A 21,741-nucleotide genomic window follows, 5' to 3' on the forward strand; every position below is an offset into this window, starting at 1 on the left:
ATTAGGGGAACATGGAAAAATTACCTTTCAGATCTATGGGTAAGGGAAGAGCTCATGATCAAATAAGAAAGAAAGGATTGCAGGAGATAAAAAGGATAATATCAGTTACATTAAATTAAAAGATTTTTGCACAAACCAATGCAGTCAAAATTCGAAAGAAAATGGGGAAACTGGGGAAAAATTTTTGTATCAAGTTTCTCTGATAAAGGTCTCATTTCTAGTAGGGAACTACTCCAAATTTACAAAAGTGATCCATTCCCCAGTTGATAAATGGTCAAAGGATATGAATAGGTACTTTTCAGAATAAGAAGTAAAAGTTATAAATAGTCATGTTAAAAAATGTTCTAAATCATTAATAATTAGAGAAATGCAAATTATAACAACTCTGAGGTACTTATGTCATACCCATCAGATTAGCTAGCATGACAGAAAATGAAAATGACAAATGCTGGAAAGGATGTGGAAAAATAGGAACCCTAATGTACTGTTGATGGAACTGTGAGCTGGTCTAACAGTTCTGGAGAACAAACTGGAACAATGCCTAAAGGGCTATTATAAATCTTGCGTACCCTTTGGCCCAGCAGTACTACCACCAGGTCTTTTTTCCAAAAAGGTCAAAGAAAAGGACCAATATGTGCAAAAATAAAATTTATAGCAGCTCATTTTGTGGTGGCGAAGAATTGGAAACAGGATGCCCATCAATTGGGGAATGCTGATACATGATTGTGATGGAATACTATTGTGCTGTAAAAAATGAAAGAGGATGGTTTCAGAAAAACCCAGGGACACTTTATGGGACATTGCAAAGTGAAGTGAGCTGAACTAGGAGTACGCTGTACACAGTAAAAGCAGTACTGTAATAATGAACAACTCTTGAAGGCTTAGCTCCTCTGATCAATGCAGTGATCTGTGACAGTTCCAAAGGACTCCAGATGAAAAGTGTTCCACCTTCAGACAGAGAACTGATGGACTCTGAAGGCAAATGGAAGCACATTTTTTCATTTTTTTTTTTTGCTCCCTCTCTTCCCCCCACGTGACTAATGTGAAACTATTTTGCATGACTTCATTTGTATAATGGGCATCCTATTTCTTACTTTCTTACTGGGTAGGGGAACAGGGTAGATGGAGGGAGAAAATTTGCAAATGAAAATAAAAATTAAAAAGTTAATTAACAAAACAGGATGGGTAGGAAATCTGTTGGCACCAAAGGGACGGGAGAACATTTAGCCATAGTCTGTTAGATACAAGAGAGAAGTGTGAGAGATAACACTAAGGTTTTCCCATTTGGGAGACTGAGTAAATGAGGCTGTCGTGAACAAAAACAATGAAGTCTGCAGAAGTAGATTTAGGGAGAGGGAAGGCGCTGCAGTGCTAAGTTCAAGGTGATGATGTGATCAAGATATAGACTGCCTGTAGATTAGGTTTCTGCTTCTTGCCCTTACTTCTGATTGTGGAGATCCCTTCTTCCCCTAACCTTCATTTCATGGTGGTCATGTACTGGCTATTCAAGACATTGGACTTTCTCTTTCACCTCTCTTCCTTTCTTCCTGAATGTTTTCTTGAAGCAAATTCACTACCTAAATATAAATAGCTATTCTTCTTTAACTGGTGTTGGACTTTTGTTTTTGTCTTGCCTTGGAATTTGGGCTGACTCCTGGGTTGCTGTGGAGTTGGGGACTACAAGGCCTCCGTTGCTGTGCAGCCCCTTTCTAAGCCTAGCCTTTCATTGTTGATTTCATCAGAATCCCACTTTCCTCGGTTCCTTTTCCTGTTTGAAATGCATCCACTTCCCACTTACTGCCAGAGTTGGGATAACAGGTGTATTTTGGACTAGTAAACATCTTGTACCTTTCTCTGGCCCAGTTGTTCAAGTCCCTTCCCCAAGGAGGTCTTAGTGAATATCTCATTCTTTATTTTGATGTTCTCACCACTCTGTCACAAGGTGGTTATCATGCTTCATAATGGGTTCTCTGGAATTGTGGCTGGTTCTTACTTTGATCAGAGTTTATAAGTCCTTCAGAGTTTACTATATAAATTATTCTTCTGGTTCTACTTATTTCACTCTTCATTAGTTCATACAAGTCTTCCAAAGTGTTTTTTGAAACTGTCTGAGGTAGTATATTTTTAAAGTGCTTTGCAAATCATAAAAATGCTAATAAATGTTAACCATATGCTATTATTCTCTCACATGGATAGCCATTCGGGTTTGGGAATAGAAAATAGTACAGTGTTAGCAATGGAAATAGTTTTGCACTTCATCGAGTTCATCCCCTCTCATTTTCTAGCTGATGTTGAGGTGCAGAGTAGTCTGACCTAGATGATGATCACAGAGATAGATAGTACTAGAACTAAGACTCAGACCTAGGCCTTGACTCCCAAGTTCAGTTCTACTATCTCACCACAAACTCGATACCCTTGTCACTGTATCATCCTGAGTATGTTGTCTCAAATATTATGTAGTTACAATTTTTAAATTTTAATGAATTTTTTTCTATTAACAAGCACTTATTTTCTCCCCCACCAGCCCCCCAGTAGGATGACAATGCATAGTCAAGCAAAGCAAAGTCTCATATTGGACGTGTCCAAAAGTTATGTCCTTTTCTGAGCATTAAGTCCATCACGTGTCATTAGATGGGTAGTATGCTCCATCTCTGGTCCTCTGGAATCCCAGTTAGTCATGGCCTTGATCAGCATCTCAAGACTTTCAAGTTATTTCTCCTTATGATGTTGTTACTGTGTTAATTGTTCTGGTTCTTCTCACTTCACTGCATTGTTTCATTATTCTCTGAAACTGCCCATTTCATCATTTCTTACGGCACAATAATACACATTACATTCATATACCATAATTTGTTTAACCATTTCCCAATCATGGGGTCTATTTCCTCTTTCTTTGATCTCTTTGGGATATAGACTTAGAGGTAGAATTGCTGGGTCTAATTAGAACTGTAAAATCCTATTCCATAATAATATTGTCATGCTTTAACAGAATATAAATTAAAATTACTAGAGGATCATAGAGTTTTAGAATAGAAAAGAATCTTATTCTCTCTCCTAGTTTTCTTTCCCAATAAGAGAAGCAAAGATTGAGGTTTTTTTCCAGGGTTCCCATTTTGGACATGAGAATTTTGTCTGTTTGGCATGTTGGTAGCTTGGAAACTAGACTTTTGATGCCTATATATGTTATTTAGGAGGAACCAGCAAACTTATTTTCAAGTCAGATCTCACATGGGGAGAAGTGCAGACAGAGAATCCTAAAGTTCAGAAGGGCCGTTACCACCCAGAAGACTGTAAGGCTTTACAACGGGTTGCCATCCTAATTCCACACCGGAATAGAGAGAAGCACTTATTGTACCTGCTGAAACACCTCCATCCATTCTTGCAGAGACAGCAAATGGAATATGGCATCTATGTCATTCATCAGGTAAGCAGTTACTGGAATTGGTCCCTTGATCCTACAAATCTACTTTGTAAGATTCTATTTGACTACATGGTCATCTTTCTAACTTTTCTTGGGTAAAATTGCTATCGTTCAACCTTTCTTGGATAAAGTTACTATTCTTTTTTTTTTTTTAATCCCTGTAAAGGGGCAAGAGAAAATTTTTGTCCCATGGTATGTGGGTTCCATTTGACCAAACTCTGGTAAATTTTACTGCCTCTTCAAGGAGCTTGCTGAAGAAAGCAATTTTTTTGCTTTTTCGTGTTAGTAATACTCTCATTAATTACCTTCCTAAACTATTGCAGTTGCCTCCTAATTAATCTTTCCTGTATCAGCATCATCCAGTCCATCCTTCATATGGTTACAAAAAAGATCTGATCATGCCATTTCTCTACTCAAGACCTTGAGTGATTCCTTATTGCCTACCAAAGAAAATTAAAAATAAAAATCTCCCTAAATTCTCTCCCTAATGTTCTCAGAATATTTATTGCATGCCACATAAGCTGATGTTTTAATTTTTTTTTCATCATCAAGAGTGATTATTATATGAGGAAGGACTAGAAAGAGGCAATTATTTGATGAAATCATGTACTGGTAACTTTTGTTGCACTGTGGCTTTGAAAGTACTAAACAAGCAGTCCCCACTATTTTGCATTTTGCCTTTCAGTAATTAATTAAAATAGATCTTTTGTTGACTTGTCATTGCCATCAGTCACACATTTAACTTTGTTGGTTCACCAGAGTATCTGTCTAGTTGTGAAAGACTTCTCACTCTTCTTGAAAAAGTACAGTATAATGAATTTGTATGCCAAGATTTTTATTAATGTTGGGTATAAGAAAAGGTCACAAAATATTGTGTATTTTGTGTATTTTTATATATTACTAACAAAAAGTGGGGGGTGAAGGAGATTAAGAGAGAATACTATTTATACTATTATAAATGCTATTTACAATAATGGAAAAATGTATCATATGTGATATGTAAACTTACTAACTATGTGACCTTTAATTGTTTGCAAAAGGAAGAGACTGGATTACATGACCTCTGAGGTCCTTACAGTAAAGAAATCTATTCCTTTAAGGAAAGATCATCAATTAAACTTCTCTGTAAAACTTTAAAAATTAGTTATTCTGCATTTAAAGACCCAAAGCCTTTCCATGTATGGTGTACAACAGGAAAAGATGATTACGTATGAATCCATTAATCTGTTACATAGAGCTTGCCTTTATAAAAAATTTATTTTTAATAATTTTGAATTCCAAATTTTTTCTCTCCTTCCAGCCTCTCTCCTACAGCTGGAGAAGGCAAGCAATGTGACACTCATTATAATGTGAAGTCATGCAAAACATTTCCATATTAGCCATGTTGGAAAAAAAAAGCAAAAAAAAAACAAGGTGAAAAAGTATGCTTCGGTCTGCACTTAGGGTTCATCAATTCTTTCTCCGGGAGGTGGATAGCATTTTTCATTACGAGTCCTTTGGAGAGCCGTTAAGTCTTTCACAGTGGATCATTGTCACAATATTTCTGTAACTGTGTGTAATATTCTGTTTCTGCTACTTTCCTTTGAAGAAGTTCAAATGTGCCTTTCCCAAGTTTTTCTGAGACTATCCCCCTTATAATTTTTTCTAGCATAATAGTATTCCATCACAATCATATACCCTAACTTGTTTAGTCATTCCCCAGTTGTTGGGCATCCTCTTAATTTCCAGTTCTTTGCCACCACAAAACGAGCTGGTATAAATATTTTTGTACATATAGGTCCTTTTCTCTTTTATTTGATCTCTTTGGGAATATAGACCTAGTAGAGGTATTGCTGACTGAAAGGGTATGCACAATTTTATAGTCCTTTGGCTAAAGCTCCAAATTGTTCTCCAGATTGTTTGGACCACTTCACAGTTCTGTCAACAGTGTGTTGTCTGCATGCCTAAAAAAAAAAAGTATGTAGTAAATCCAACATGTTGCTTTGGAAGTTGTCATGCTTGTCTTTATCCTGAAAAACTTTTTAAAATCATTCCAGGAAAGTAATTAAAAATTTAAGAAGCCAAGCAAAATTATCAATATTTTAGAAGTTGTAATAAGCTAAGATAATAGTTACAGGTCAGATGATACAGAATAACAGTGTTTTGTTTAGTTTTTATTTTTTTTTTGAAATTATAAATATAATCCCAACACATACAAACAAAATAAGGAGCAGTATCTCAGATAAAGAAAATAGCTTTGTCAAAATAATAACAATAACTAACTTTGTTCCTTTTTTATTTTGGTATATTTATAGACATTTTTGCTCTGTGTGTGTGTTTATAACAATAGAATGTTCTTCTAATGCTTATTTGCTTTGCAATGCTTTGTATAAATTTTCCCTCATTTGTTTGTATTCTTACCTGCTATTTACACAAAGTAAATACAGGATGCGCAAATTTGGGATATCTACCCCAAATATTCAAATGGACTATATGTGCCCAGTCTGTGGTAGAGCATTCCGAGCTCATATTGGTCTGATCACCCACAGTTGGACACACTGAAATTTACCTTTATCATGGTGATGTCATTTTGGTCCTCTTCGAAGATGAAGGCCAACAACCAACCAACCATCTGCCATTTGTGTGATAGTATTCCACTATGTTGCTATGTCATAATTTATTTGGCTATTCACAAATGTTGAGGTTGCTTCCAGTTGTTTTTTTTTAAATTACAAGGGAAACATCTATGAATATTTTTATACAAAGATCTTTTTTTCTGTTTAACAGTGTCTTGAGGATAGAGTCCTGGAATCATAATTATACAGCTAACTTTAGCTTTTTATTGGCTCTTACTAGATTGTTCTACAAAAAAAATTGCTCCAATTTTCCATTGCAATACTATATAATAAATGCCTGTTGCCTAAGTCTCTTCCATATTCAATAATACAGTTTCAAATTATTTTCGACAATTTGATAGTTGTAGGGCAGTATTCCAAAGTTGTTTAAATTTGTATTTTTATTATTTATTTAAAATACTTGAATAATTTTCAGGGAATTATTAGCAGTGTATATATCTTCAAAAATTGCCTGTTAATATTTTTCAGTCATTATGGGTTGGAGAGCAGGTATTACTCATAAATTTATATTAGGTTCATCACAGTTACGAAAAGATTTCTTTCTTCCTTTTCACACCCCTTTACACAAAATCTTTCCATATTTCATAATCAAGTCTGTCTACTTTGTCTCCAGTAATTCCTTCCATTTATTCAATAAAGTCAATTTTTCTGCCTTCCATTTAAATCTTTGTAATGTTTGGATCTTTGGTTGAAATTTATTATTGCATATGTTGTAAGGAATGTGTCTAAAATCAGTTTTTCCAGGATACTTCTGTCCAATTTTCCTAACAATTTTTAATGATTCTTTCTTCAGCATTTTGTAATCTTGAGTTTGTCAAACACTGGCCTATGGATGTTTGGTTCGATATCTGTATTCTCTCTTTTTGTCCACTGAGCTTTTTTCTTTTTTTTAATCAAAACCATCTGCTACTGGATGAGAACTTTTTAAAAAACACACACTTGAAATCTGACATTCTTCTCCATCAATTTTATTCCTAGTTCCCCTTGATATTTTTGGATCTGCATTAATAGAGGGAGTTTTCTTCCCTGAGAAGGAAGGAAGGATTTACTAAGCACCAGTCACAGTGCTAAGTGCTTCACAAATCTGGGAAGTAGGTGTGGTTATTATCATCACTTTACATATGAAGAAACTCAGGCAGACAGAGGTTAAATGACTTGCCCAGGGTCACACAGCTAGTAAGTATTTGAGACTGAATGTGAACCCATTTCTTCTTGACTCCAGGCCCAGCATTCTGTTAACCACCTCACCTGCTTCCCTGTAGCAGTGAAATCACAGGTTACCCTACACTGTTCTGTGGGGATACCATAGGGGATACCATACTTGCACCTGAATTGCCTCCAGATATTTTTCAGATTGAATCATTTTCTGAGCTTTTTTTTCTGCTTGCACTGCCCCTTTCTTGATCCAACTTTTAGCTGTCTTTCTATATTTACTAATTACTCTATGCCTTTGTCTGTTTTAATGAGCTTTGCCATCATCTCCTTCCAAGATTTCCTTAGCTGAATTCTCTCTTTCATTATTTTCTCCTGGGATTTTATAGTTACATTTATTTTTTTAACTGTTCTCTTACCTCCCCACCCCCATTTTAATTTTTCCTCAAATTCCTTGAGTGTTACCTAGTTGAGTGTTTTTTCCAATATTTCTTAGATCATTTCTTACGCTACTCCTGATACTCTTTTGATGTACATTTATTCTGATTTATCCCTCTGTTTGTCTGAAACTATGACAAAGATTTTTAAAATTAGATTTGATTTTTTTCAATTAACAGTCATTTATTTTCTCTTTCTTACCTCCCTTCTCCCCATTGAAAAAAAAAGAAAAGAAGAGCAAAATTCTTGTAACAAATATACCTCGATAATCAAAACAGATCCCCATATTGGCAATATGCAGTAATGTGTGTTTCATTCTGCATACTTATTTCATGCCCTCTTTGTTAGGAGGTGGGCAGCATTATTCATCACTACTTCTCTGGAATCATGATCAGTCATTAAGATGACCTATTTTCTGTGTCCTTTTTGGGGGGGTGTATTATGAGGCATGTGGCTTGCTTGAGACCTCTCATTCCTCTTTCTTTCTAGAAGTCCCAAAGTTCTATTTTGTGTGTTATGTATATTCTTTAATTGTGACATATTTATGTCCATTTTATAGATCTTGGGACACACTTTTTCTTTATGATTATGGCAGGTTTATCATTGTTGTAACTTGGATTTTGGGGCATTGTTGGCCACAATTAGGCTAGCTTTGGAATTATAGATCCAGAGCTGAAAGATTGCTTAGTGGTCATCTAATTCTTTGATTTAGAGTCCTTGCTAAAGTCTATAACCCCTAATTGTGACCTTGATGCTGTAGAAAATGCAATCTACTTTATAATGATCAGCCCTGTATTGCTGCTTTTAGGCATGCTAAGTGGCTTAAAGTGGGCACTGCCCAGATTTTTATGATTAGCTGTCTAGTGGAATATTTAAACCCAAAGTGGAAATACAGAATACAACTGTAGGGTAATAGTGTATATATTTGTCATGTTCAAGATGAATATTTTTTAACCTCACTTTTTTCCCATTTTATTTAGTATTTTACTTTCTCCAATTACATGTAAAAACAATTTTCAACATTCATTTTTAAAATTAAGTTCCAAATTCTCTCCCTGTCTTCCTTACCTCCCTCATTAATAAGGCAAGGAGTTTGATATGGTTACACTTGCACAGTCATGCAAAACATTTCCATGTTAATGATGTTGTAAAAGAAAACAGACAAAAGAAAATTCAGAGTTATCTTGGATCATTGTATTGCTGAGAATAGCCAAGTCATTTACATCTTCTTACAATATTGCTGTTACTGGATACAATGTTCTCCTAGTTCTGCTCATTTCACTTTGCATCATTTCATGTGCTTCCAGGTTTCTCCTGTGAGCTTCTAGCTCTTTATTTCGTACAGCACAGTAGTATTCCATCATAACCATATACCACAAATTGTCCAGCCATTCACCAATTGATGGACGTCCCCTCAATTTCCATTTCTTTGCCACCAGAAAAGAGCTGCTGTAAATATTTGGGCATAGTTCCAAATTGTTCAACATAATGACTGAATCAGTTTACAACTCCACCGGCAGTCTGTTAGTGTCTCAATTTTCCCACATCCCCTCCAATATGCCTCATTTTCCTTTTCTGTCCTATTAGCCAGTCTAATAGGTATGAGGTAGTACATGAAATTTGTTTTAATTTGCATTTCTCCAGTCAGTCATTTGGATCATTTTTTCATATGACTACTTCATCTGAAAACTGTTCATATTTTTTGATCATTGTCAATCAGGGAATGACCCTTATATTTATAAATTTGACTCATTTCTCTGCATATTTGAGAAATGAGGCCTTTATTAGAGAAACTTGCTTTGAATTTTTTTTGCAGTTATGACTTCTAACTTATTTCCCTCCATCCTCTTCTCCCCCCAGTTTATTTTGTCCTCTCCTTTCACCCTGTCGTTTCTCAGAAGTGTTGCTTCTAACTACTCCAGGCCACACTCCCTTCTATGAGCACCCCTTTTTCTTATCTCCTTCCCCTCCTACTTTCCTTAACCATGCTTTTTTAACTTCACTGAACGTTATTGATGTTACGTAAATTTTATGATTTCAAAAGGATGGTACAAAGTTGTAACTCAGTTGTAAATCTGGTTATTACCACCCCATTCCTTTTAATACCTTAAGGCTGGAAATGACAAATTTAACAGAGCCAGGCTCCTGAATGTTGGCTACCTAGAAGCCCTTAAGGAAGAAAATTGGGATTGTTTCATATTCCATGATGTGGATCTGGTACCAGAAAATGACCTTAACCTCTACATGTGTGATGCTCATCCAAAACACCTGGTGGTTGGCAGAAACAGCACTGGCTACAGGTAGGAGTGGAGTTGTCAGCAGTTTTTTTTTTTTATCATCTTGTTATTAACCTCTTTCTTGATGCCCTTTAGTGCTAATGTCTTCCCTTTGTGGATTGTCTCTAATTTGTCTTGTTTTTAATTTGTTTGAACGTAGTTGTTTTCATGTGATCTCTCCCTTTAGAATCTGAGCTCCTGCAGAGCAAGGAGTGTCTTTTGCCTTTCTTTGTACTCCTAGCACTTAGCACAGTGCCTTACACATGGTAGAAGCTCAGTAAATGCTTACTGACCTAGGTCTTTCAGAGTAATATTTTGAACATAATGCCTTCTAGTCAGAGACACTAGAAAGACCAACCTTTCAGTAGGGATAGTGTCCAGTGACTGCTGATTGAATTCTGTTGTTGGTTATATTGATGTCTTACAAAATTTAACAGTAAGGGTTTGGAAATGGAGAAGGTGAGGATATAGGAAAAAATGGAGGGACCAGAGAGATTAGCTAATTCAAATAACAGGCAATAGAGGACTGTCAAAACATGGCATCATTCGCATAACAGTTTTTTTAAAGTTTGTTAAATTTAATTGAATTATAATATTTGCAGCTCACATTTTATCTGAAGCTCTTAGCTTGCGGTCTGTGGGCTCCTAGATAGATTTCAGAGGGTTTGTGAAGTTGGATGGGAAAAACAAACAAATTACATCTTTATTTTTACTGTGCTGTAACTGAAATTTGCATTTCTTTCAATTATTAAAAATCTTATTCTGAGAAAAGGTCCAAAGTCTATAACTAGACTGCCAGAGGGGTCCACCACACAGAAAACATTATATTGGGCAGGTAGGTGGCACAGCAATAGATAGAGCACCGGGCCTTGGATTTAGGAAGGTCTGAATTCAAATTCTGCCTCAGGCACTTAATAATTAACTGTGTGACCCTGGGCAAGTCATTTAACCCCAATTGTGTCCCCCCAAAACTCAAAAAAATAAACCCAGAGAACAAAACACAACATTGAATGAATATCACCTTCTGCTTCTCCTCTGGGCATGTTTGTGGTCAGTCTTCAGGGAATAAGGAAGAACCAGACAATTAAAGACCCTGGAAGCAGAGCCAATCTTTAGGTCTACTTCCTGTGGTCTTTTCTTGCCACAGATCTTTTTGAATAATTCTCAAGACTATCAATAGTGCATCTTGAGAATCTTGTTGAGAATTAAGTGGGGGGGGTGGGGGGAAGCAACTAGGTGGCACAGTGGATAGAGCACTGGCCCTAGAGTCAGGAGGACCTGAGTTTAAATCCTGCCTCACACACTTACTAGCCTTTGTGACCCTGGGCAAGTCACTTCCTGCCCCCTCCCCCCAAAAAAAATTAAAATGAGAACTCTGCTCTGCAACTGGATGAGGATTTGGGACACTTAGCCTAAGTCCCTATGAGAGCCAATATGGGTATAGTGGAGAGTGTGCTGGAAATGCGGTTAGAAGAATCTAGATTCAGATCCTGCCTCCAATATACTTACTAGCTCTGTGACCATGGTCAAGTACCTTACACTCTTCTGGGTCTCAGCTTCTTCATCTGTAAAATGCGGGGGTTGGACCCAGTGACCATTCACATTTTCCATCTCTAAATCTAAAATCTTACAATATAACAAGGTAATATAATAATATAAAATAACAAGATAAGATAAATTAGGGAGGCAGTGTGAACGTAGGTTCAGATCCTGCCTCTGATGTCCTGCAGGATCTTGAATAAATTCCCTTAAACTGCCTGGATTTCAGTTTCCTCATATGTAAAATAAAAGGGTTTTGACTATATGATAGCAAAATCCTTTCCAGGTCTAGATCTGATGATTTTTAAGTACGCTGTACGAAGTGCTGGGTGAATTAGAGGCTTCCTTTGTGGCCCCCAGTCTGAGGGTGTAGTTGTCTCTGCAAGACTACCTTGAGTCAGACTATGTGCTACCCACAGACTTGAGGGAAATGGCAGCCATGGGTTTTTTCTTTCCCCATCAACTCTGTTGATGCCCCTAGAGGTATATTTACAACTTGACTTTCCTAAGCTTTTACCTCAGGAAAAAAATCCAAAAAACTGCAGATCTTTTCCTTGTCTTGAACAATCTGACCTTGGTGTCTTTTTTCGGTTATTTCATCTCATAAGGCATAATATTTGTTAGACATCTTGTATACAGATGCCTCTTGGTCTTTCCTGCCTGATTTTGCAGGTGTGAAATCCCTCAGACAACTGGCATTTCAGTCATATGTTCAACTAATTGTTGTCACCTGCTGTTGGCCATCTACTTTATACGCATTGAAATACACTGAGTTTATTTACCACAATTGATACACACAGGCATGCACATATGTGGGACACAACCCTACACGCATATCCTCACCAGCAGCTGAAACACAGATACATACTTAGAGAAATGATGGATTGACTGTTACTGGTTATCCTCCATAGGGTGACCAACATCCATCACCTTGTGCAGAGCCAACACCTAGAATAGTGGGTCATTAGGCCTTTCCCTGGCATAGTTGGACTTGGTTCTCCCTCTTCCAGCCTGGAATGGTTTTACAAGGCATCAGAACCCTTTAGGGGTGAGGAGTCTGGACCAATTATGCCCCTGAGGGGACATTCAGCTTCTGTATTGGGTAGGTGGGTGGTGATGGTAAGAGGAAGAAAAAGAAATTCATATTTTTGGCTAGGTTCAAGGTTCTTTTAAAAAAATTAACCCTCATTTTTTTTTCTCTTTTTTTTACTGTATCTCTGTGCCTCCTTCCTACTCCTCCACTTTCTCACTCCCCTATCCCCTGCCCGTGGGTCAGGGTGGGGAGGAAGAAAAATGAAATCCTTGTTAAAAATCTGCATAGTCAAACCAAATAAATTCTCAGCTTGGTCATGTCCAAAAAATATGTCTCATTCTGCATCTTGGCAGCATGTTTTATTCTCGTTCCTTTGGATCATGGACAGTCACTGCATTTTTCTTTTACTTTTTAATTCAGGAAAACTTCTGAGATACATTCTAAGGGCATCATCAGACATGTACTGATTGGTGGTGATGTGGGGTTGGATTTTCATGGAAGTATACCCCCTTTATTTGCATTTATTAATTTATGTACAAGAAGAACAGGTAGTCCCTAAGGAGCAACTGAGTATAATAATCCATGATACAAAGAGATACCTAGACATCCGTGCATTCATGCATACATGCATATACAGGCATGCAGAAGAAGAAATGAATAGGTAAAATGGTACCTTGTTTGGTGAATGAGGGAGGGAATAAGTTAAAAAGGTGAGTAAAGAAAGTTGGGGGGTTGGATGATGCTAAGAAAATTGGTGGATGGTTGTCAGTTTAACATCAAAACATTCACAGGATGTTAGCAAGGAAAGCATAAAATACATATGGTGTTTATTGGAAATATTTGCTTTGTACTCATTCTTTTTTCCCTATACTTTTTTTTAATCTACAGATTGCGTTACAAGGGATATTTTGGAGGTGTTTCTGCTCTAACAAGAGACCAGTTTTCCATGGTGAATGGATTCTCCAACAACTACTGGGGCTGGGGTGGAGAAGATGATGACCTTAGAATCAGGTGAATCAGCAGAGAAAACCCTCTTTTTGGCCCAGTGCAGGAATGTCTTTGTTAGCATAGATACTATATTACAACTGGGTCCCAATTAATGCAAATAATGAATCCCTAAAGAGGTCTTATATATTTCAAATCCATACTCTCTAGGGGGCAGCTAGGTGGCACAGTGGATAGAACTTTAGCCCCGGAGTCAGGAGGAACTGAGTTCAAATCCGGCCTTAGACACTTACTAGCCATGTGACCCTGGGCAAGTCACAACCCCCAGTTGCTTCCAAAAACAAAACAAAATAAATCCATAGTATCTGAAGTTATAATTGTATGAAATATGGTGATTGGTTCTAGCATAATCAAAATAAACAAATTTGAATGATGTGGCTGCCTCAGGGGATTCATTGTTTACATTAATGAGGATCTAATTCTGTAGGAAGAAATGAAATGTAGACACAGTTTTCATTATAAAGTGGAAACAAATTGCAAATGCCCTTGGACTGTGTTCTCCAAGCTTGTACCTAACACTAACTTCATTTAAAAATTAGATTTTTTTCAATTAAAAAAACCATTTTTTTCTCCTTCTTACTTCTTCCACCAGTACCTCCCTGTAAGGTTAATAGGGGTGGGAGGGTGGGGAAGAGTTAAAGATCTTCCCTGACCATTAATAGGCCTCATTACCTTTTGTTAATTTCTAATGAGACACTGGGTCATGAGTGTTGTGCCCTCCAGCCCTGAAAAGAGTGTATATACTCTGAGGTGAGGTTTTGTTTTGGGGCTTAGTTTTTGGAAGAAAGTTCATGTGCCAGATGAGACTCTGGGAAGCCTCTAAGAAACCCCCTGGCTTTGAAAATCCAGATAGTGCTTCTCTCTCTGGTAACGATGTATGTGTTATCTATGGTCAGACAGTTGGAAGCACGTCTGTTGGGTCTTTGTAATTTCTGTTTGTATTTTCTCTGAAGTTCAGGGTGCTGACTTTTTCCCCTGGACTAAGTGCATGATATACGTGCTTGATTAAAGTGATTGTTGACCCCTCAAAAGTTGTTTCCTTTTAGAAAAGCAGATCTAAGAACCTGTGTTCTTAGCAGGCCCTCCTGTGCATGCCAGGGTCCTTGCTGATACATTCTCTGTCATTTAAAAAGAAAAACAAAACCTTTGTGACAAATTCACATAGGAGGGCAAAGCTAATTTCTGAATTGAATGTCTAAAAATGTATATCTCTTTCTTCATATCGAGCCCATATTGAACCTGTTTATCAGGAGGTGGGTAGTGTTCTTCATAATTGATTCTCTGGGATTGTGGGATAGCTATTGTGTTGTTCAGTGGTTGTTCTTGAGTCTTTAAAAGTGCTTCATTTTTATAATGTTTGCAACTTTCCATTGATTAAGAATTACCTTGTGGTCTACTAAAGCATGCAAATACCTATTTAGGGGTAGCCTGTCCTTACCCTATCCAGGGTTAAGTCTGCATAATTAAGGAAGGTGCCTAGAGAAGACCCCTGCTTTGGGGAAAGAGAATTCCATTCTCAGCTCTTTGACACGTCCTGCTGCGAGAGATTCTGGATCCTGGTGTGTAGTGGCTCAGGGATGTCAGATCAGAACAGGGAAATGTTTTTCAGCTCTTCCATGCAAGTTCCTTCAGTGATTCCCCTCACCAGTTCAATTCAGCTGGGCCAAATTAAATACCAACTTTGTGAAAGACAATATTGCTAGGGGCTGGTAATTCAAAGAGGAAGGAACATGGAACTATTTTGGTATAGTGGATAGGACACTGGATTTAGTGTCAGAAAAGACCTGGGTTCAAATCCTGCTTCAGATATTTACTTGCTGTGTGATTCTGGGCAAGTCACTTAACTTTTCTACGCCTCAGTTTCTTCATCTGTAAAATGAGAGGGCTAGACTCAGTGACCTCTAAGGGCCCTTTCAGCTCTGAATCTGTGATTCTATGAACATAGACCCTGCCATCAAGGGACTTAAAATTTACTGGCAGTTATACAACATATTTTAATTTTTATTTATTTAATAATATTTTATTCCCCCCCAATTATACATAAAAGCAATTTTTAATACTCATTTTGTAAAACTTTGAGTTCCATATTCTCTCTGTCCTCCTCCTCCTCACCTTTCTATTTCCTGAGATGGTAAGCAATTTGGTATAGGTTGTACATGTGCAGTCATATAAAACATTTTCATATTAGTCATGTTGTGAAAGAAAACATAGACCAAAAAAAAAGCCCTCAAAAATAAAGTGGAAAAATAGTATGCTTTGATCTGTGTTCATACTCTCCCATTTCTTTCTCTGGATGTGGACAGCATTTTTCATCATGAGTCTTCTGGAATTGCCTTAGATCGTTGCATTGCTGAGAATAGCTGTCATTAACAGTTCTCATCATCCAGTGTTGTTATTACTGTGTACAACGTTCTCCTGGTTCTGCTCACTTCACTTTGCATCAGTTCATTTAAGCTTTTCCAGGTTTTTCTGAACAAGTTGTGGTACGTGATTGTAATTGAGTACTATTGTGCTGTGAAGAAGGGCAGCCTACAAAGCTGAATCAGGGAGAAGGGGGAGTTAGAGGATAGTGATAGAAAAAAAAAATCAACAAATCATTAAAAAATAAAGGGAAAAGAGCAGAAGAAAGTCCAAAAAGGGACATAGACAAGCAGGGAAATATTAGAGGTACCATGTTAATTCTGAAATGTTAAAAATAAAACAATATGTACCCGGTGTAAATTCATGGTTTCATGTGCAGACTTCTTTTTATATTCTTCTTTGTATAGAGAAATATTCATTTTTATTTTTCAAGTTCATAATAATAAAAAAGGGGAAAAAAGCTTTTAAAGAATAGATAGTAATCATGACAGTAGCTAGCGTTTATATTGTGCTGATTATGTGCCAAGCACTGTGCTGAGTGCTTCATAATTATTGTCTTACTTTATCCTCACAACAACCTTGGTTGGTAGGTACTGTTATCTCCATTTTGCAGATGAAAACTGAAGCTGGATTTGAACTGTGGTCTTCCTGACTCCAGGCTCAGTGTTTTATCCACTGTTTGCCCTAAGAGAGCAAAAGCAAGGACTATTGCAGGGGCATCTTGGTATAGTGGATAAGTTACCGTACTTGGGAGTTAGGAAGACCTGAATCAGAATCCTGCCTTAGGCATTTAGTAGTTTTTGTTTCAGGACAAGTCACTTACCCTTTCTGTGCCTCAGTTTTGTTATCTGTAAAATGGAGGAGCTAGACTCAATGACCTCTAAGTCCCTTCCAACTCTAAATTTAACATCCTTTGTATTTGTGTTTTCAGGGCTTAGTGCCGTACCTTTCACATAGTAAGTACTTCATAAATGTTTGTCGACTTGCTTGTTGAACTGGGTCTTAAAGAAACATAAAACAGGACAAAATTTTCCAGTAGGAAAAGCACTGTATTTGAAGTCAGAAACTTCTCTATTTGAACCCAACTTTGCTCCATTATTTCCATGTGACATGGGCAAGTCACTTATGGGGTGAGACTGATCATAATGTCTGTGGTGTTACTCGTATAGTGATGTAGCCGTGGGGCCCGAAATTTTATCTTAATTTAACTTTTCAAGGACCTTGCTGTCTTAGTAGAGAGTTTTGGACAAATGTGAATAGTAGATCATAGGATTATAGATTTAGAGCTGGAAGGGAACTTAGAGACCCTTGAGTACAGCGCCTTCATTTTAAAGACTGAGAAAACTGAGTCACAGAGAGGTCAAATCAACAAGCCCCATGTCTGTCTCATTATCATTTAGTTCTGTGGGATTCCTCTTTGCGTTCACTTAGCTTTACATGGTGCCTTTCTTTTTGCAGGGTGGAGATACAAGGGATGAAAATATCTCGGCCACCTCCTTCCATAGCTAAATACACAATGATATTCCATACCAGAGATAAAGGCAATGAGGAGAACTCAGAAAGGTAAGCTCTGGAAATATGTTTGTCCTTCGTTTTCAAAGAAGACCATGCCATCAGAGAAATGATGACGTGACTGGCACTTGACCTTGTTTTGAGTGAGGGAGGGCTGTGCAGGTCACCAGCCTCACTTTCTCCTCCTGAGCTGCCTGGGTCCAGTGACCAGAATTCATCAGGATGACTAGAGGTGGCCCAGGTTGCAGTAGGAAACCTTGACCTTTTTAGGCTAGGCCTTTTAACCTACTCACTTAAACGGAGGTCAGTAAAGAAATGAATTTTCCAATGAACCCACTGAATCAGGATTGTGTTCAAGCAATGAGAAAGACTCAGTACTTGGATAAGATCACAGTGAAAGTATCTACTTCTGTCTTCTCAGGGAGCACCTGCCCCTTGCCTTTCCCACTAAATTCTGTCTTTTCCAGCAGTTAGTCAGCTAGCATTCATCAGCTGCCTACTAAGTGCCAGGCCTCATACTAAGCTGGGGATACAAAAAAGGCAAAAAATAGTCTCTTTTCCCAAGGAGACAATATATGGACACTTACGTACAGACAAGATTTATACCGGATAAATTTTGGGTGGCCTCAGAGGGAAGGCCCTAAGATTAGAAAGGCCTGGAAAAGGCTTTGTGTGTGTTCTTTGTTTGTTTTTTTTTTTTGAAAGTAGGATTTTAGCTGGGACTTTAAGGAAGCCAGGAAGCCAAGATAGTGAGGAAGAGCATGCCGGGTGTGGAGGAGCCAGCGAAAGTCCTCAGAATTGGGAGATACCAGTAGACCAAATTCTGAAATGAACTCTTTCCTAAGTTTTCATTTAGGGACCATTGTGGGTTTTATAATCTGGAATATTTCATAGGGGTTAGGAGTAGAGTCTGGGCCTGTGATTTCATTCATGTAGGGGACTCCTAAGTAAGAAAACCCTCTTTGACCACTGCAGCTTGGCCCCTTACAGCCTTGCAGAGTTACCTGGAAAATCAAGGGGTGAAGTGACTCGTCCTGGGTTACGTCACCAGTAAGTGTCAGAGGTGGGACTTTAACCCAGGTCTTCTTGCCTTGCTATCCCTATGCAGGAATGCAAAGTAGAATGTGTGTCTGCTAGAAAACAGTTGAATGTAGTGGTTTGGCAAGATTGCTTGCATACTTCTCTCAGGAATGTTGGCCAGAGTAAGGGTTACTATGTGGAAAGGTAATTCTGTGTAGCTTAACTTTGTCACTTTTTTTTTTATCTTTAGGATGAAGCTCTTAAAGCAGGTGTCACGAGTCTGGCAAACAGATGGACTGAACTCTTGTTCCTATAACCTGCTGTCTGTGGATCACAATCCTTTATATATCAACATCACAGTGAATTTCGTTGTGACTTCATAATACTGCATTATTCTGTTGAACTTTTTGGGGGGAAAGATAGAATCTCCAGTTGCAGTAGTTATAGAAATGTCTGGAAATTTTGAACTTAATGTCCTCTCCCCAACCCCAGCCCTTCTTGCCTCTGTCACCAAGCAGTGGACATGATGAAGAACTGGCTACTGACTGCGTCTAGTTTGAATTTCTCCTTCCTGTTTTTGTGAGAAGCATCGCTGATGATGTGGAGGGAATAAGGCTGTTGGAGCAGAAATGTTTTTTTACAGATGAGCTTATGCAAAAAAGAAAAGGGTCCTTTGTGGCACAGAGCAAGAGCTGTTCAGGAGCATTTGTTGAAAGTGAATTGTCCAGAGTTGGAATGACAGTTCAGGGGATCTGAAGGTTGGGCTGCAGGAAGCAGCATTGCTAGATTGTCAAAGGGGTCAAGGCTGCCCTTGGGAACAGCAGAAAGGTAGAAAGATAGAGGAGTGTCACTAGATGAGGAAGAGATCCCTAAGGGAAAGGGTCAGGAGTAGAGAGAAACAAAGTGCAGATGAGGGAAGGTATCACAAGCGCCACTGGAATAGAAATGAATAACATGACTGAGGAAGAGGAGGCATTGGGGAAATGGGGTCTGGTTCTTCCATGCATATCTTCTACCTCATAGAACTAGTCTCTTCTGCCTATCTGGGTTGTGGGTAAGTCAAATAAACCCTTCGAATAGGATGAGAGGAGTTAGGGAAACCTTCTTAGAAGAGGAAGTCTTTTTTTTTTAACCAACTCTTCATTTCCCTCTGCTTTCATTCCCTTTCATTCAAACTTCACCATCCCTTTATAAACTGAAGCTTCTACTACTTTGCCCAAAATCGCTTTGTTACCTCCCAAATCGTTTTCCTTTGTCTTTAGTTTATTAGTTTGGGTTTCTGAACTTCTGGCTATTCCTGGCTTTGGTTTGGGGGGTTTTTTCCTCCCTGATTTTGTTCTGTAATTGTTTAGCTCTGTCCATTTTCCCAGGCCTTCTCCATGGACTCCATACACATCTCCCATTTATTGAAATCCTTTCTCCCTCTAGGGCTTAGTTCAGGTGCTATCTCTTCCAAGAAACATTCTGTCACTGCGCACAAGCTTAAAGTCGTTTCTCCCTTACATTTTCTGGAATGCTTTGCCTGATCGCTTTTGCCCTTTTCCCATTCTAAGAGCACTAGATTTAAAGTCACAGAACCTTGGTTTCAGGCTCTTACTGGCTGTGTGACCTTGATCAAATCAGTGAATTTCTGAAACATCCCTTGTTCATTTCAGTAAGAGATAAGATTATCAAGGATAATCTCAATGTTCCCTCCCAGCTCTAACTCTTGGAATTCTACCTTGTGTTATACGCATTTTTGTGTATCTCTTGTCCATGCCATTAGATTGTAAACTTCTTGAGGGCAGGGATTGTGACATTTTTCATCTTGACTTGAATTAAATTGAATGATCTGTTTTTTTTACAATTGTTCTTCATCTTCATTCAGATTCAATTCTCTGATTTTTTCTTACCTGCCTCTTTCTAACTAGGGACCTGGGCTATTGATAGTCCCATGGAACTTGGAGGAACTTCCATGTTCCCATGTCAATTGAGGAATTGAATTTTTGCATTGGTCTTCACAAAGGGACTGCTGTATATGGCTGCTGTTATTGCCCTGCTCTAAATTAAGCAGCCAACAGCACTTGCTTAGCAGTATTCTTCATCTGCTACTAATAACATGAGATAACGTTGCCTACTAATTTTTCTAGATGTTTTTAAATAAAAACTTTTTTTACATGCAGTTTTTAAATCAACAATAATTTTGTTATAACCACGAAGTATGTCTGAAGTGACTTGGAGTCAATATTTTAATATAGATCTGTGCTTTTGTCAGTTATAATCCACTGATACAGATCATAACCTTTCCACATTCTTGTGTGGGTGTTAGTGAGTTTGCTGTAAAAAAAAAAAAAAGTCATCACCTTGAGGCTAACATTCTGGTGATAGGACCCCCTCAAACATAAAACCAAGCTGGTGCTTACCTTAGACAATAGACAACAAAGTTCATTCGTTGCTGGACCTTCTCATAAAGCCTTTAGAGTGTGGAGCTTGACAGGAGTTGCTAGAGCTTGGATTCTAGTTCTTCTAGGGATATTTTGAAATCTCACTGTGGGGAACGGAAGACAAGGAAGTAGCTCACTTGATCGGTGCACATCTCAGTGGTGTGTTTAAAGAATCATATCCCACTGACTGAATATCCTTTAGGTGAAACATTCTCTGAAACCCATGTACTGTTTTCTTGCGAAAATCTCTAGGGCTGTTAGCAAGCTTTATGCTTTAGAGAGAGTCAAATAGCAGAATCCCTTGGTTGGGAGAGATTATCTTTCATCCCTCTTCTTTCTCTTCTATTCATAGCTTCCTGTTCCTATATTTCTATCCTAAATTCAGTTTAGCTATTATGGAATCATCTTATTAGTGCTGCTAGGCATTTTTCTCTGATGAATCTTTGCCAGTATCTGGCTAATCTGTCTGGATGCTTTGAGGGAATAAGCATCCTTTTTCATATTCAAGCCTAATATTTCCAGTGCTGGCTTTTTAATTATCTCCAATGGCATTGGATTAACTTTTCCTTTGCTTCAGTTTTTTTTCTCTGTTAATCCTCCTGTTGGTGAGGGAAGTTAATATGCAGCAATGGGAAGATATTTCGTACTTCCATATGGCATAAATATTCTGTTTGAAATAGTCCTGTTGAAATGCACTGGGTATTCATTTACGTTCATAATATTATTCAACTCATAAATCAATTCACTTAAATCACAATGAAGCCACTATAGAATGATCACCCTGAAAAACTGGGTGTTACTTACTATATGGCAGCTGATATTTGTGAGGCAGTAAAATGTTGACATCTCTTGTGTCAACCATTAGGCCAGAGGTATGGAGTAAAAATCATAATGATATTTGTGTATGAATTTTATGGGATTAAGGCCCTAGAAAAATTCTTTGAAA

General features: G+C 37.9%; 1 protein-coding gene across 4 annotated transcripts in view; it reads left to right on the plus strand.

The window, feature by feature from the left end:
- B4GALT4 (beta-1,4-galactosyltransferase 4) overlaps positions 1–20,213 on the plus strand; it is a 36,091-nt gene extending 15,878 nt beyond the window's left edge. For all 4 annotated transcript variants that reach the window (XM_072613931.1, XM_072613930.1, XM_072613932.1 and 1 more), the window contains exons 4-8: positions 3,192–3,424; positions 9,739–9,926; positions 13,363–13,485; positions 17,299–17,403; positions 18,623–20,213. In XM_072613931.1, the coding sequence (XP_072470032.1) occupies positions 3,192–3,424; positions 9,739–9,926; positions 13,363–13,485; positions 17,299–17,403; positions 18,623–18,755 (782 nt within the window). In that variant the 3' untranslated portion in view covers positions 18,756–20,213. The remainder of the gene's footprint in view (positions 1–3,191; positions 3,425–9,738; positions 9,927–13,362; positions 13,486–17,298; positions 17,404–18,622) is intronic.
- Positions 20,214–21,741: the final 1,528 nt, after the last annotated feature.

Source organism: Notamacropus eugenii, chromosome 5, assembly GCF_028372415.1.
Source record: "Notamacropus eugenii isolate mMacEug1 chromosome 5, mMacEug1.pri_v2, whole genome shotgun sequence".
NCBI lineage: Eukaryota > Metazoa > Chordata > Mammalia > Diprotodontia > Macropodidae > Notamacropus > Notamacropus eugenii.